Source organism: Pseudopipra pipra, chromosome 3 (assembly GCF_036250125.1).
Source record: "Pseudopipra pipra isolate bDixPip1 chromosome 3, bDixPip1.hap1, whole genome shotgun sequence".
Taxonomy (NCBI): Eukaryota; Metazoa; Chordata; class Aves; order Passeriformes; family Pipridae; genus Pseudopipra; species Pseudopipra pipra.
The window spans coordinates 51,117,707-51,134,416 of record NC_087551.1 but is presented as its reverse complement, the minus strand read 5'-3'; the positions used below and the strand labels follow the sequence as shown (position 1 = coordinate 51,134,416).

Here is a 16,710-nt window from a genome sequence, read left to right as displayed (position 1 = left end):
TAAAAGTTCAGTTTGACCTTTTTGTGGTATTAATGAGAGAAAAGCCAATGAAAAATAGATTGCAGTAAAAAATAGAAAAGAATTCAGAAGAGAAAACATGTAATGAGGAAATGAAGATCTGCCACATACAGTGGGCCAGTTTCTGTGAGATGGTGAACAGTTTGCCATCTCTACTATAGCACAAAAAGTTCAATCTACCAAAAAAACCAACCAACCAACCAACCAAAAACAAACAAAAGAACAAAACAAAAAATATGGCCTGGGAAAAATAATCAGTTTAAATTGCAGGAAAATGAAATTCATAGTAATTATGTCAATAAGAAGGATGATGATAAAGAGTGAAGTAGACCACACTTTTTTTTAAACGTCTAGCTTTATATCACCTGACAGATGGTTTCTATAACTATTCTTATATTCAAAACAAATTTAGAAAAACAACCATGTGAAGTTGTGAGGGGATTAAAAATACACCTACAAAAGGGACTTCTTAAGTATCATAGGTTTACTCGTCTTTTCCCCTGGGGCTGAACACGGTTAGTTCTAGGGGACTTGCGATGCTGAGCCAATTAGAAGCTGTGGTAACGCCTCTGCGAATTACATATGTAAAAGGCCGGAAGAGAAGGCTTGTGTCGTAGTAGAAATTAGAGCCACGAGGGTGGTAGAAGGGCTGCCAGGGCCCCGGGGGCCGCCCCCTCCCCGCCCTGGCCTGGGGGCAGGCGCGGCACTGAAGCCAGGACCAAGCCCCACACTGAATGCCGACACAAAAGCAGATTCCATTGAAGCAGTCTATATAAAGCACCTTTACTGAAATCCAAACAAAGGGACAGTATTGATGAGTGGTTTCTAATATAGTCCGCTAATCACTTGGGGAGTTTGCATCAGTAGAAATTATCTTAGAATTATACTGTAAAAGATCTTGTTTAAGGAAACGAAATTTGTTTATTCCCTAATAATAGGGGAAAAAAGAGTGTCTTTCTATCAAAATATAGTGAGCATTTAAATTTCATCAGTGACATACCTGAGTGTCATGCATTTGTTGGAAATCTGCCAGAAAGAGAAAATGCGAATAAACCTGAGGAATTCTGTGTTGCACTGAAATAATTATCTTGTGATACTGTTCAGGAGTTCACATACTATATGAGTAATTTATAAATATCTTCTAAAAATAAGAAAGAAGTTGGGTTTTTTTAAATTCTATGGGCAGTAGAGCCAAATTAATACTTTCCCCCACTCCCACCCCAAAAGTGCTAAAGGCTTTTTAAAAATAATAAGAGAGTTACAGCAACAAAAGTAGGAGAGGTAGAAGAGAAGGTTCTTGGTTTTATCAGAAAACCTGGCTTATATCATCATATTTCCCACTCCCAAACGTTTGGGGAGCTGTAGAAACATTTCAGTCAAAGATAAACATAGGTTAAAAGACTCAAAGATAATTATAAACCCATAAGGTTTATTAAATAAGACGTATGATACCAAGTAAATGCTTTCATGTGGTGAAGTCATGCAGGAAAAAACTCTTCTAGATTCCCATTCCAGGTCTCCTATTCAACACTTACCTGGCTGCAGACTAGCCAGGGAATATCACAGAAGTATGTTACTGCACATAACTTCTTTTCCCCCACTTGTGCACACAAACCTTCCTCCCAAATACTGGAAATCTAAATCCATTCCTTCCTCTGCTTGAGACAACTTGAAGATGTATTTCTAACTTTCAAGGAAAGGCTCTGAGCACAGGTGTACATGGCACAGTTATCTGAATTTCTGGTGTATACTCCATCCAAAATAGGAAGCACAACACGGAACCTGACAGTCCTGCTTCCCAGGGGAGCCGGCAAAAGCTGAGATCCCTCTTGCTCAGCACTGATGGGGCAGTTTCAGTGGGCAGGACCCAGGAATCTGCCAAAGCCTGGGAAAGACTCTCATCTCTGAAATGTTAGGAAGTGACAGCATCTCTCAGAAGATGTGACTGAAATCCCTTCAGGAGTAGGAAAAACATGAACTCGCATCCCAGGACAGTATTCCAACAGATGAGCTGTAAGATGAACAGACAATCCTTCTGACAGAACTTTTAAAGCCAGACTTTCTGTTCCTCTCCTATTTTCTTCTGCTCTCTTCTACTACAACACAAAATAAAATGTTCCAACAGCAAAGAACTCATTCTGTGTTGAACACAGCAACTTTTGTTCATCGTTCCCTCACAGTCTGTACCACACTGTGCAATCTGAGATGGTTCTGCTGGGGTTTTCACGTCTTCTAGACACAATGATGAACGCATTTACATACAAAGCTGTATGAATAACAGTGGTCTGAGAAATACACTATTTAAACTAGAGATGCCAAACTCTCTTTTCCCCCACTGTTTCTTCAATTAATGAAGAAATACAGAGAAGACAGAATGAAATGACATTAATTTCTCTCTCTGATTGCTTTCACACCCCCACGTATCTCAGCAGTATCTGGAAGTAATGCAAAGCCTCTCCAGCGCTTAAGATGCATTCCCTCCGAATACAACAGAAGAGCTCTGAAGCCAATAAGCAGGAAAATTTGCATTAAAATGGAAACTAATTTATCTCACCATTAAGAAAGCTTTCTGTGTCTGGCAAGCGGTGTGAGCCTGAATTTGCGTGCGTCTCTTTGCGAACAGTAGTACAGGCACTGTCAAATCCATTCTGTTGCTACTATGATAAAAGCAGACAGCATTTAGCGTCACTATTATATATTGTTCAGCGAATGGGTTGTTTTAGGACATATCTTAATAAAAGACACCTATCTTGTACAAATGTTTTTAAGCATAAACATGTGCAAGATATTATAAGAAAAAGATTTTTTTTTAAACATATTTTTGCATTTGCTCATCATCCTCTTGATTTTTTTCCTGAGGAATGGCAAAACAAAGCCATGCTATGTTCTCAGCAGGGCTATTTTCATAGTAGAACAAGTTTCAGAACTGTGACTTGGTACTCTTCCACTATTAAAAACATAAAAATAAAAAACTGATTCCCTATCCTTCCTTCAAGGAAGGAGCTGGAAGACAATTTCCAATGGTATTCCTGGTATCTCTGTGAGCAAAAAAACAACAATAGCAGAAGTTTAACATACATAATAGAGGAAGGAAGAGACAATGAAAGCAATGTTTGTGTTTATTTTCTGCAGTGTATGCACTCAGCTATCACTGACTTCAAGGCAAATGCCATTTTCCACAACATCTAAAGTATGAGACCAATGCTGTAGGAGCCATAGCCTAAACTGAGAAGCACAGTATAAAATTAGCCAGGCAAGCAACCAGCAGTCTGCTCAGAAGCTACAGCAGTGTGGGATGGCAGTGTACAGGCTCCTTTTGCCCAAATCTGCCTTATTAGGAGTATTCCCATATTCTCTTCTGTTCTCATTTTGCCTTTAAATAAATAGAATAGCAATAGGAAAGCAATAGGTCCCCTAGCTACAGTAAACACAGGTGGACAAAACAGATTAAAAGTTAACTTCTTATGATCTTACATTCAAAGAAAATAAAAAGCTCATGCTGGGACTTGGTGTGGCCTTTTGGAACACATCTTGCTTTCCCAGCTTACTTGCCTGACCTCTGTACTGAATGACAAAAACTATCAATACAATATGCAGAAATGATGTCACCCCTTTGGTATGAAGGGTGAGGGATGGCTCATTTGGGATATTTGTTTTAATGATATCACAGTAACACATTGTATGATTTGAATCAAATAGATGCTTTTGAGCTTAAAAAATTCAACTGATCTTTCAAAATTCTTTTTTTTTTGTCTGATACTCCAGTATGCTCCCTAGTACTGTTGCTATTTAAATGACTTCACAGCTGAAGCAGTAAACATATTCAAAGATATGTTTTATCTAAAAATTGAAACAAATATAACTGGTTTTGTCTCAAAAAGCAACTAAGAATTAAAAATCAGTTCCCAGTAACTGCAACGGAAAAGTCACAAGTGGCATGTGTAAAGTCACTATGAATCAAAATCATATGGAAACAGATCTGTCAGTAAGACTCATTTGCCTCACAAAAACTGCACATCCAAAAAATAATTGCTCAGTTTATACCTGTGACCATGACAGTAAAAAAAAAAAAGCAAACCTGTGTCTGTAGCTTGCATGGGTTGAGCTGAACAGCCACAGGCATCAGTGCAAATTTCGCTTTCCATAGGCTTCAGAAGTTGATGGTAGGATTCAGTATTATGTATAATTAATGACAACTAGACATGAAAATAAACCTGAATTAATACAAAATCTTAAAATATGTTAGTCTAAGTGGTCATCTCAGATCCAAATTAAAATTCCCACTTTTATTTCAAGTTTTCACTATACTTATCTGGTTTATTACCTCTGTTTTCAAATTCATGAAGATCTAAAATTCTCATGAAAGGCATTGCCAGGAACATATTAAAGATAACAGGACCTCCAAAATTTGCCCAGTTTTCTCATTTTGCTCTCAGTGCCAGCCATCAATGTTTCAAATGAAGAGCATAAATTAGCTCAGGACAGCCTTGTTCTGAAAAGTAGTAAAGAAAAAGATCAGCACAGGTACTAGTACTTATTGAATCAGCACACAAAGAAATAAGAACTTAGGATATTCCCACAATACAGAAGTTGAAACAGTTTTCTTTTGTATGCAGTCTCTTTGTGAAGGAAACTACAGGAAAATCTACCATTCTTGATATCTGGCATAGTTTTATAACAAATGGACTGTTCTAACAGTATATTCAGCATTTGCCCTATAGACAGTTGGTATAGGTATGTGAATTTATACATTTATTTTGGTTTCTATTAGTGTGCTCACTGAGCCTTGCGGGCTTAGATGACATAAGTTTCTGAAGGTAAAACTTATTTGTATTATGTATACTTCTGCTGTATTTACTGTGATCTGTAAGTATTGCAATGATGCCCACAGTATCCTGTGAAGTCCTAGTCTACATCTGGAACGTGTACTGGGAAATATTTTTTGTAATACTTACATTTAATTCATTTAGCTCTAGCTGTCCTTTGGTTCCAAAACTGCACCTTGATAACAGCAGTTCTTAATTTAAACCAACTGCTCTCTACGTGTGTGGATAAGACTGTCACTATGGTAGCAAAACACCTGGGATAAACTCCTAGGCCATTAAAAAAGATAGTTTTGTCACTAATTTTAAGAGACCAGCATTTGGTCCTCTGCTTTACAGAACAACAGATAATGAGGCTTTTGTTAAATGTTCTGGCCTACCTCTGCTCTCTTGTAGATGTTTTCCTTGGAGAATTTGCCACCTGTATCAGAAAAAAATAAGCTTATTCTTACCAAAATAAGCGAGTCTGTATCTTTACAACACATGTTTCCTTTAATAGAAGGTAATGTGTTTACAGTCTCTGTGCTTCCTCATCTTGCTTGGACTTCATCACCTTGGCTTATCTCCCACGCAACTTGGTGTTTGCAAGTTCAGTAGTTTACACTGGAAACAGTGTAGTCAAAGAATTTTACTTCATTACACAGATAGAATTTCACATGTGCTCTGTATTGATGTCTTTTCCTGTAACCAGAAACAAGGACACATGAACTTAAGTCCTTTGGCACTCCATTGGTATAAAACTATACTGTCCCACTTTTGAAAAACCAGTCAATTTTCTGAATGAGCTTCACACAAATGAGAGAGTGCATTTCTGATGTAAAACCCAGATGCACAAGCCATCCCTCACTGATGAGAATGCAACACTAGCCAAAGTCTAATCCTCAGGGAGCAGAACAGTCCTGTGTAAAACATGGACAAATAATACAGGATTACAGTAACAATATTAATGGTAGAATACTACTAGTTTCTTATGCCAGACAGACACAGAAAACACTTGTAGGGGCTTAGGAGATTCCCAAACACTCAGCCTAAAATCTGAGCAGCTATTAAAGGTTTGGACTTACTTCTGCTGTTCTTTTTAATTATGGAATCATTAAAGGAGTGTTCTTTTCTGCAAGGTAGATGCGAAGAAGTAGAACCTTTTCATGTTACGTACCTGCTCTCTGTGTCAAGAGCACCCATGCCCTCTCTAGGTAATCATTCCAGAAAGCTGCAGATGGACAATACAGAAGCAGTTGCTGCTTCTCACACATCATCAAAACCTCAACTCTGCCTCATGGGTGTCAGAGATAAAACTCCCATTAATCCAAGATGGGATCAAATTTCTCGAATACAAGTTGTCACGCCTAGGAAAACCCACAACAGGTGAAAGTGGTCAGGCTGTTGGTGAGGAGGTGAGTTAAGGCAGTAATGACCTATGGATAGGTGACCTAGAATGGACAATTTCAAGGTTATTAGCTGCCCAGGTGTCTCCCAGTGGGCATACTGTCCTGCAGAATGTGCCTTTTGAAATGTAGAGAGACTCCTACAGCTTTGGCTGTTTGCTCTGAGTCTTAATAGAGGATTGATAGTTTAAACACAATGCTTACAGCAGTGTTATTAATAAAATAGGTGCTTAAGGGTAATAAGCGCAGGTATCTCATCCCATTGGAGTCCTTTTTTCATGTGACTAATGATTATTTCCACCTTTTGGCATTTTATAAGCAAATGGTACTCTCATTACAGCTGTCACTTGAATTACTACTACTTCCATCAGTATACTAGGACAAGTATAATGGTTTACAAAGCAGCTCCTGACTTAGACTGCCTCCTGTTCAGGAGCAGGCATTTCCCATAACTATTGCAAACTAAAACTTGAGTTCCAGGTACTCAGTCCATCTAAAAGTCAGAAAAACCAGACATTGGTTTATGTGAATTATCAGTAAATCCTGCAGCAAAGCCATAGGCCTAAATATTTTCTTTCACAAAGCTTAAAAGAAGAGAAGGCAAAAAAATACTTCCTTTTCATTACACTTTGCTGTTGTGGCTGCAGGAATAGTCATCCTAACCAAGCTATTCTTACTCTTTTGTGAGGTGGTGACTTTTTTGGCCAGTGTTCATAATTTTTCCCATTTCTGTGAGTTTTAAACTAATGGCTGTTCCTCAGCACAACACAGAACCTGAATGAATCCACTGCATAGATCCACTAATACCAACTTTTAATTCATGCAAGCATTTTGGATTTGCAATTGCAGAGAATGCACAGAAAACAGAAAATACCCAGGGAAGTATGAGATAGTAAGATGTCCAAGAAGTACAACACAAATTTGCTGAGTCAAATATTGCAAATTCTGCATAAACAACTTGCAGGCTTATTGAGAAGCAGAAGACAAAGAATGGTACTGAGATAGGAATGACAAGGAGATTGACAGAAGAAAGAGATCACCATCCCCTGCTTTGTGAAGAAAACTGAAATAGAGTATTGTCCTGATGGGAATTTTATTTTATAGGGACTGTAAACAAGCTGCAATTAGCACTGTATTAATAAGAAGCAAAAAAAAAAAAAAAATTAAAAAAAATTTAAAAATTCTTACGTTACTACTTTGAAAAAACTCCAACAACTTCACAATTTAGAAAAACAAAACAAACCACAAAAGTTTATGCCAGTCTTCATTTGCAATTTTCTGAGTTTACATATTTTTTCTGGAATACTAGTCTCTATTTTATTTATTCACATTAGAGCAATTTCAAAAATTCCTCCTCAGACATGTCGCATCATGTCAAAATTATTCATCACGATGAAGGCTTCTAACAGCCTCTGGTTACAACACTGTGACATTTTCTAATAAATTATAAAGTGAAAAGATAATTTAGTCTCCATAACCAATTAACCCTTGGCTTCTTAGCAAAACTTAGTTTCAAAAAATGTGTCCACTAGTCTAGAGAGAGCTGGACTGCAATAATCAATTCACCTCACTCTTTCCCTCAAAATAATCAACATATCTAAATGCTTTCTTGTTCCAACAAACAGAAGAAGGACAAGCCTTAAAGAGCATTTGAAAAGGGAGTCTGAGGTAGCCTCTTTGAACTCTCTGGTCTTCTTCAACAAGAAAGCAGACCAAGGAATGAGTTAGCATCTTGAAAAGGAGACAAAGGACGCATTGTAGTTAACATGCCTCAGGCTTGATTTGGAGCAGGATCTCATGCATTTTCTATAGAACCTTTGGCTGACGTGTCCTGACATTATTGAAAATAGTCCATTAACTTCATGGCTACTAACACATATACTAGGGAGGGGAGATACAATGTTATATAAACAGCAGGGACAACCAACATAAATATTTGGAATTGTTACAGTAGGTAATCGAGTTGACAGGTTTTGAATTGTGGGTATATGAGCACCAGGAGTAAGTATTCTTAAGAAAACCTAATTTTGTGGATCCTAGTCTAATCTAAATCAAGCTTTTATAAGACTAAATGTTGAGGTTTTATTAATTTTAAACTCAGGGGTCTGTAGTATGTACAAACACTTCTACTGTATGCAGACAAGGTCAGTGAGATGTTTCAGGTGTCAAGGGGGAAAGTTATCACATTTCTGGAATGATAGAGTGAAGATTTATAAAGTTTTTACTGGCCTGAAGGAAAGAAAGAAAGCAAAAACATCTGCCAGAGTCATGAGTGGATTGTTGGCTAAATTCATTCAGCGGAGGAGTCTGAAATAGATCATCTCTGTCTTCAGCAGTAGGCGTTAGTGGAGTCATCAAAAATAATTACTACAGAGGAGTCCAGGTTGTACCCACAGGGAATAAAACTAATCTGAAAAGGTAAATTAAATTCACAGAGTATGGATAGAAAAGCCAGTAGTTCTTACACTCCTGGGCTCACACAATGTGCCATGTTTACTAAGCTCTTATTAAAAAAGAACAGAGATACTTTTTTATCAAACAAGAACAGAAATACTTTTTATTTGAGTCTGGAATAGTACTTATGAATGTGTCATTAAAAGAGGGAAAATTGCAGACAACAGAAATTGCTACAAATACAACTATTATCACATTACCCAGAGCTTCAGTAGTAAAACATCCACCCGAAGATACAAGCATGAATTTCACAGATTCATAGAACATCCTGAGTTGGAAAAGACCCATAAGGATCATCAAACTCCAACTCCTGGCCCTGCACAGGACAGATCCAAGAATCACGCCATGTACCTGAGAGCATTGTCCAAATGCTTCTTGAACTCTGGAAGTCTTGGTTCTGTGACCACTTTCCTGGGGAGCCTGTTGCAGTGTCCAGCCACCCTCTGGGTGAAGAACCTTTTCCTTATATCCAACCTAACTTTGCTGAAAACAGCTTCATGCCATTCCAAAACATTCCCTGTCACTGGTCACCAGAGAGAAGACATCAATGTCTGCCTCTCCACTTCCCCTTGTGAGGAAGCTGTAGACCACCATGAGGTCTCCTGTCAAGTCTCTCCTTCTCCAGACTGAACAAGTCAAGTGACCTCAGCTGCTCAATTTCAAGCTTTGGCATTGCCTGTGATGTTTCTAATAAACTCTAGAAACTCACTATTGCTGAGAGAAGTAAACATGAGTGGATGGAGAAAAGGTTCAAACAGCTGAGGAGCAGTGACAGTAGTACAAATTTAAACAACTTTCTCCCTTTTCAGGATTTGAAGAAAATCAAAAGGAGGCTCTGAAGTTCCCAAGGTGCTCTGTCACAAGTGTGTCTGTGCTTGCCACTTGGCACTATCATATAAACAAGGTACAGTGCACCACTGGAACAGTGATGTGGCCATTTCCCACAACAGCCCTCTCTCTCTCTCCCCTTGTAAACAAACCCTGGGCCATGCATATTCTTTACAGCTGCCCTGGCCTCTCCTCAGGAGCTCACATGAAAGCACTTTGACTGTGTTTTGCATTAGTTTGCTTCCAGTGCCAAACAGCCTCGGGACTCCCCAAGCGCATACCACAAGCCCCTGCTCTGGGAGGGCAGCCAGCAGGGCTGTGTGAGGCCCACAGCCTGGGGCTCTCCTGGGTGCCGTGCTGCCTGTCAGGGCAGAGAAGACCCCTCTGTGACTGTACAATGGATGGCTAGACTTCTGGGTCTAGAGTTATCCAGAGGATATGCTCTGTAAACTTGCCTTTGAGCAGCTGGAGCGCAGGGAAATGGTGGTGCTTGCAGCCAGAGCTGCTCGTTTGACTCTTGGTGTGAAGGCTCTGGCCTTCCCCCTGCACTGACAAGTTTCTGTGGTTATACTGCTCAGGCCCCAGGCATGTTGATTTCCTCAGGGCTATTGAAAACTGATTAATCCCACTCTGGCAATGGTCGAAGACTTGTGAAATGTTGTACAGAAATTATTTCAATTATTTTCTTTCTGAGGGGTTGCTCCTATACACTGCTCCTCCACTGCTCTGGCTGCAGGCATCTGGCCCAGACCGGCAGCACAGATTAGGTTTGTATAATGGGAGTGTGGAAGGGGTTCAAACTATGTTTCTCAACCTAGGCCACCATAGGAGGCCAAAATATAAATAGATGGAAAGGCAAGGGTAATTGGCATGTCAAATGAATAAGGCCACGAGCTCACCCTAGGAATTCTTGCAAAATAAAACTTCTGTGGCAATTCTACCAACTTGTATTCTGGTTATCCTTGTCTGATTTTGTCCAGATGTTCCACTTTCCCTTTCTTCTTTGAACAGTAGTATCTTTTCCCCTGGAGTTCCAATTCCATGTTGCATAAATTATATGTATTCCAGACTGTAATTACTTTCATAGATTAAGCAAAAAGATGACCATATAAAAGATGAATAATCCTAACAAGCCTGGTGCTACTCCATAGTTTAGCTTTTTGGGGAAAATTAGGCAAGTTTCTAAGACAAAACTTTTTCTAATCTTGTGGTCCATAGTCTCCGAATCGAGTCTTCTACTGTGGGGAATGCTTTGGGCCTCTGGACATGTCACCATGTCTCATGCCTAGGTAGTCTGGCAGGAAACTAGAGTTGTAAAAGCACACTTTACCTTATTCACAAGTAACGATTTGATAAAACATGAACTTAAAGGGCTAAGCGATAAGCTACTGCCCATCAAGACTTTCTCAGGAAAACAGCCATATAAGAAGTTTCACGTGTGGGACAACAGAACCTACTGTCTGAGAGGAAACTGGGAAGAAAACATTTAAGATGATGTCTGTTTCTAACTCATACTACATTTTGTTTTCTGACATTTTGTTTTGTTTAACAGACACTCACCTCAGACTTGGATCCACTGGAAGGCTTCTGTACATTTCACAAAAACAGGATTTGAAAGTCTGTTGTGGTGAAAGTATGATATAAAAAATTTACAAATTTATTTTAAGCACCATCAGGTGTATTTCTCTTTTGGCTCACGCTAAAGCTTGGGGTTGGAGGAGGAAAGAAAAAGTGGCTCCTGTAATTGAGCTCTTCAGAGTAGGACTTGAAACTGTGTCCTGCCTACTCACAGTGACCAGGTAGGACAAGCTTTCATTGCCCCACAGGAAAAGGAACAGGCGTGCTCAGGAAGTCAGAAAGCATCATGAATTATCAAGAAGAGTTGTTCTGGGGAGGGACAGGGAGGACAAGGGAAGAAACAAACTAGTTGGCCAGGTCAAGAGAAATGCCCAATATCTGAAGGATGGAAAACCACTGCCATTTGTCACCACAACAAGGATTTGAAAAAAGAAAAAAGTTAGATTACGAAGGATAAACAGCTCTAGCACACAGGAGACCAAGGAGAAGTCTTTTCCTCAGATTGCTCATAGATATGAATCCCGTGGAGAATCAAGTGCAGGTAAATAGATGTTGAAAGCAGACTAGATGGTGTAGTGTTTTTCAGAGACACATACATCATCTTCAGGGCGGTGATGAAAAAAAGCTAGTCAAAATGTAGAGAATGGAAAGTAGCCCTTAGATATTGGGTAGTAAAATGTCAATTAATTTAACTTGTCTCAATCTCTGCCAGTCATATCTATGAAGTGACAAACCCTCTTCACACTGTTGTCATGTTCTAGGTCTCAGCCTTCTGTCCCTCCTTCCTGGAGATTAACTCCAAACAGAAAAGTACTACAAAATAATCTATGTCTGATCAGAACACCAATGTAAATGCACAAATACTTCTGTGTTAATAAACTAGCAAGGTGGCATGAGAAGCTCTTCTAACTGTGCGTATCTAATTTGTGGGAAAAATGTAGCTGCTGTTAATTCTTTATATAAAACTGAGAATCAAATGCTCTGCATCTGACCTGGGATTCCTCCTAAAAGAGATGGCTGAAAGGTTGTTCTGCAAGTTAAAACGAAACCCTATGACATGGTTCAACTGAAGAACTGAATTTCTTTGGAGATGCTCAATTCCAGGGGGACTTCTCTCACTAAACAGGGAGCAAAGGATGCTCTGAGCTCTTGCCCCTGACAAATTGGGGTAAGAAAGACTGTGAAGTGAATGCAAGGCACAGAGGAGCTTTTCTGTGTTACAAAAGGTAACTCCAGAAGGTTAGGTCAATAAACCTGAAGTATGTCAATAATACTATATATAATCCCTATACATTTTAACAGCCCTTACCCAAACAAGACTATTTCATTTGGATATTTTGCTATCAGAAGGTCAGTAGTTTAATTGCATCACCTAAACAGCAACCCAATTAAAGTTACCTCAGCAATGCATAGATACTGTTCAAATAACTCTCCCAAGCAACATAAGTGGCCTCAAAATAGCACCCTTTATAATAGCAAAGAAGATACTTGAGTGACTGTCAGAAAGATAAAAGGTGAACAGCACAGCACTTTACCCACACAGTCTGCTTTTCTTGCCCTTCGAAATGCAATTGTATTGCTTTTAATGCTTTGGCATGTTCCCAGGGGTTTTTTCTGCAGTGAGATCAGGCTACAGGAAGAAAAGCACTGTGTTAACACTGCAGTATCTTAAAGACTATTTTTATTGTTCCTATTTATTTCTGACCTCCTTATTTTTTTTTCTGCTTGACCTTTCACATGAAGACAAGGAAAAGAGTACCTTTCATCTACCAGTTCAGTGCATTTTCTTTTCTTCTCTAGCAGAATTATAGGGTTTTAAGTGAACGTCAGCTATTCTGCCCCGGGGCTTTCACTTCACAGCGACTGTATATCTGGCCTTTTCTTTCCTCACTAGTAATGGCCTTTTTTAAATAAGGGAATGTTTACCAAGCAAAACCAGCACAGCCTCTAAGATTTGTGCTGAATGACAATGTTTTGGAAGTTAGTTTCCCTTGGGAGTCAAAATTGGTAATATGTAGTTGGGTATTTTCTTAGTGCTATTGGTTTGTTTACCAAACCTGCACATTTCCCATCATGGTTCCTTTGAACCATGATAATGAATGGCACACAAGCCTCTTTGCAATTGTGTGTTGCCTCCTGTCTAGAAACTGCTGTTTTCCTTTGTCTTCCTTCACGACCCATTCACTCTACAGCTCTAAGCATATGGTCCCAACGGTAATGCAGATGCTTGTGTGCTCATGTACTGAATCAGAGAGAGACAGAAAAAGCATTAAGGTTTGAGAACCTCATCATTGATTTAGCACCTGCGCTATGTTAGCAACCTTGCATATAGGGAAGCTGAGAAGATGTCACCCTTCCTTATCCTCCTTCCCCTTGCTCTCACAATTTCCTAAACTGTCAGCCCTCAACCCTGTCCTGTCCCAAGTTGTCCTAATTCTTATACTTGCATCCAGAGCTTTGGGAACAACAGAGCAATAGGAGAATCATAGGTAGGACATTAAAATGAGGCGGGTGTTGCACAGGAGCAAATAGGTTCAGATCTCCTCAGCTTCAAGCAAGGCTGCTGCCTCTGAGAAGACTGAGAGATGAACAGTGCAGTCTTCACCTTCCTATGGCACTCCTGTTCTAACGAGACTCTTGAACTCCCCACCTCAGCTATCAGTGCTGCATTTATGGCCTCCTTTCCGGCAGCTCTGTTTGTGTCACTATGCAGGTAAAAAAAGCAGAACCCTATTCCCACCATCTTGCTGCAAAGAGGGACCAGCAACAGCATTGGCCTGGGACAGGAAGGCTCTTTCTTGTGGTTAGAAATTGTTCCCAGGACACCACATCCCAGGATTTTGACATTAAGAGTCCTTGAAGTCATTTAGAGAAGCTGTTTAGAGATGAGGGACCAAGGTACCAGGGAAGGTGCTGGGTGCAGGTTTGCAGAATTTCCTCCTTAGGACTATAAGTCTTAGTTAGGACACAGGATACCCCAGCAAAAGGCAACGGGGCAGCAAGGTGCTTGTGCAGGTCTTGGGCAAGAGATATGAAGGGCTCTAGAGCCCAAGAAAACCTTCCTGGCTTCTTTCTCCTTAGCTGATCTATAGCATGGAGATAAGGTATTCAATAACCTGTCTTAGAGACTTACTGTCTGCAGTTTGCACTTGTCCTGCTGACCAGCCTGAAGACAGATGTGTCTGTCAACTGACACTACCACATGACCTTATCTGCTACTCTTCTTGCTTGCATCACAACAGGGGATCCAAGAAATGTTAGTCTGTGCAACTGTCCTCTTCCCCCTCTCCTTGTGTGCAAAAAAATGACTTGTAGTCCATTAACTATAAGAGAAAGGATAATATCTTACTTCGTCCTAGTTACCCTGTGTTTAAAATAATTGGGAAACCTCCTATTCTTTGTCTGGAAGCAGGTTCACCCAAGTTTCTTCCAGCCTGATGCCTGCAGTGTGCAAACCATTAAGACCTCATGTCAAAATGATAACATTCTTAGCAAATCTTTAGAAGCAGCATCATAGTTTTCCTATTTGCACAACTGGCACAACAGGATATGAAGTCCCAGTTAAATTAACTTAGTGGGTATCTACAGACTAGTAAAAACTTCCTTATGACAAGTTTGAATGCCTGTTTTTTCCCATGTATACAAAATCTAAACAGTGGGTTTTTTTGCTTAAAACAAGTCACTGAACTCTCAAAAAAGCAATTCTTCCAAAGAAGTATTCTTTGTCATATGGGATTTAAACATAAACTTTGATTTTGTTATTAAAGATTGTACTTAAAAATATTTTCTACTACATTCATGTCTTCAGATCTTAGAATGAACTGTTGATTCACCCTGTTGCTCTATTCCTACCCCATATGCCAGTACTCAAATGCCTCTTGCAGCTTCACTCACACAGAAAAACCAGATTCCCATAACAACAGTTAAAACAGTACAAGATACCCCCATCTTCTCCAAGTATAGATGCAATAGTACAAATGTACCATCTAACAGCGTGGTTGAGAAATGAGCACAGAAAGCCCAGACATTCTGCATGAGTCTGTACTCAGTTTCTAGGGATTTGCTTATGACAGACACCTTGAGCCATGGTAGGTATATTTGTGCCTGTTAAATCTCAAGGCTTTTTTCATCTCTAAACCCTCAAAGCCCATTTCTGAAGCTCTGAGAACTTCTGGACCCCAAGACATGCTGTGGCCAAGGATTACATAACTTAAACATGCAGCAGCGTGTGAAAATGTTATCTCCTGTTTATTTTGAACCTGATACCTGATGGCTTCATGGCACACTCACCTGCTTTGGTAATGGAAGCAACAGAGATAAACTCTTTCATAATGACTTTTCCTTCCTACTCTGTCATTTATCTTCTTCCACACCTTACTGCTTCTGGTAAAGAAGCCTCATAAGGAAGGGGAGACACACCTTTCAACCACTATAGCACTGAAAAATACGTTAAGCCTTTAAGAAAAGTCACATTTCTCGAGTTATAAGTAGTACTGCATTTTGCCAGCTAATTTGCATTAACTGCTTATTTACATGCCACTTCTCTGTAGTAAACATGAGGTACATTATCCTTCAGGTAGAGTGAATCATCACTGAAACAGAGATAAAATTTATCAGGTAGTAAGAACACATACCCAGGCAGGTACCAAGGAGCAGCTGACACCCACGCTGTATTTATGTCTTACTTCACTTGTCAATACTCAGACCTAACCCAACTGAAGGGGCTTTGCACGGAGGTGCTGTGTTATTGCCTGGTCAAACAGCCCACTGACACCCCAACTATCTAAACCACTTCAATCTCTGCTGCCTCTTCTCCTTGAGCTGTAGCACCAATTTGCAGAGCAATAGGCAGCCCTTTCCTCCCCACTGCTCACACTCACACCCCCAATTCCCTGCTCTCCTCTACCAGAGCCTCGTGTCCACCCCCCACTCCAAAAACGGACTATACTGAAAGACCAGACACCCCTGCCAGTTGCTATAAATACCGTGGGAATGCCAGAGCCTAAGAAGAGATCTTTATGGTAAGATCTTTATGGAAAAGAACACTTATAGTTAGTTTGCTATCACATCAGCTGCCCTAAACTGGGACAGAAAATTTGATTCATGGGGAGAGACACAAAGAAAACTTCCATTTGCAGTTAGGAAGGTAGGCTAACATACTGACAATGCTCTGGTCAGAAGGAGAAGAGGAATATGGTAGAGATTGCTTGATAAAAGGAGAAGCCAGGTTTTCAAAATAACCAAAATTTCTCAGGTATCATACAAGCTGGTTTACCAGCTATGTACTGAAACCTTGACTAAGACCAAATAAAACCTTTCCTCCATATTGCAGTCTTCATGCCGTAGTAAACAGCTGCAAGATAACTGCATCACAAACAAAATCCACTTCTATTTCGCAGACTGCATCTCTTTATATTGAAATATAGACTTTCGTGCAAAGAAGTTAATTACCCACAGGTGTTAATTAATTAATAACAAATCACTGGATCACTACCTCTTCTAATATATGCCCTTCAGTTCATCATGGGTACATCTATCTAAAACCTGTCCTGCCTGTTTTCTGTTTACTATATTGATATTTCCTTTCTACCACTATCTTCTCTGCTTCACAGGATGCTGAAGCA

The 16,710-nt window shown here is 39.8% G+C and overlaps 1 protein-coding gene across 1 annotated transcript in view; it reads right to left on the bottom strand.

The window, feature by feature from the left end:
• Window positions 1–4,334: 4,334 nt before the first annotated feature.
• IYD (iodotyrosine deiodinase) overlaps window positions 4,335–16,710 on the bottom strand; it is a 108,975-nt gene continuing 96,599 nt past the window's right edge. Inside the window, exons 5-6 of the mRNA XM_064649112.1 lie at window positions 5,222–5,262; window positions 4,335–4,510 (exon numbers count right to left, since the gene is read on the bottom strand). Of these exons, the coding sequence (XP_064505182.1) occupies window positions 4,495–4,510; window positions 5,222–5,262 (57 nt within the window). The 3' untranslated portion in view covers window positions 4,335–4,494. The remainder of the gene's footprint in view (window positions 4,511–5,221; window positions 5,263–16,710) is intronic.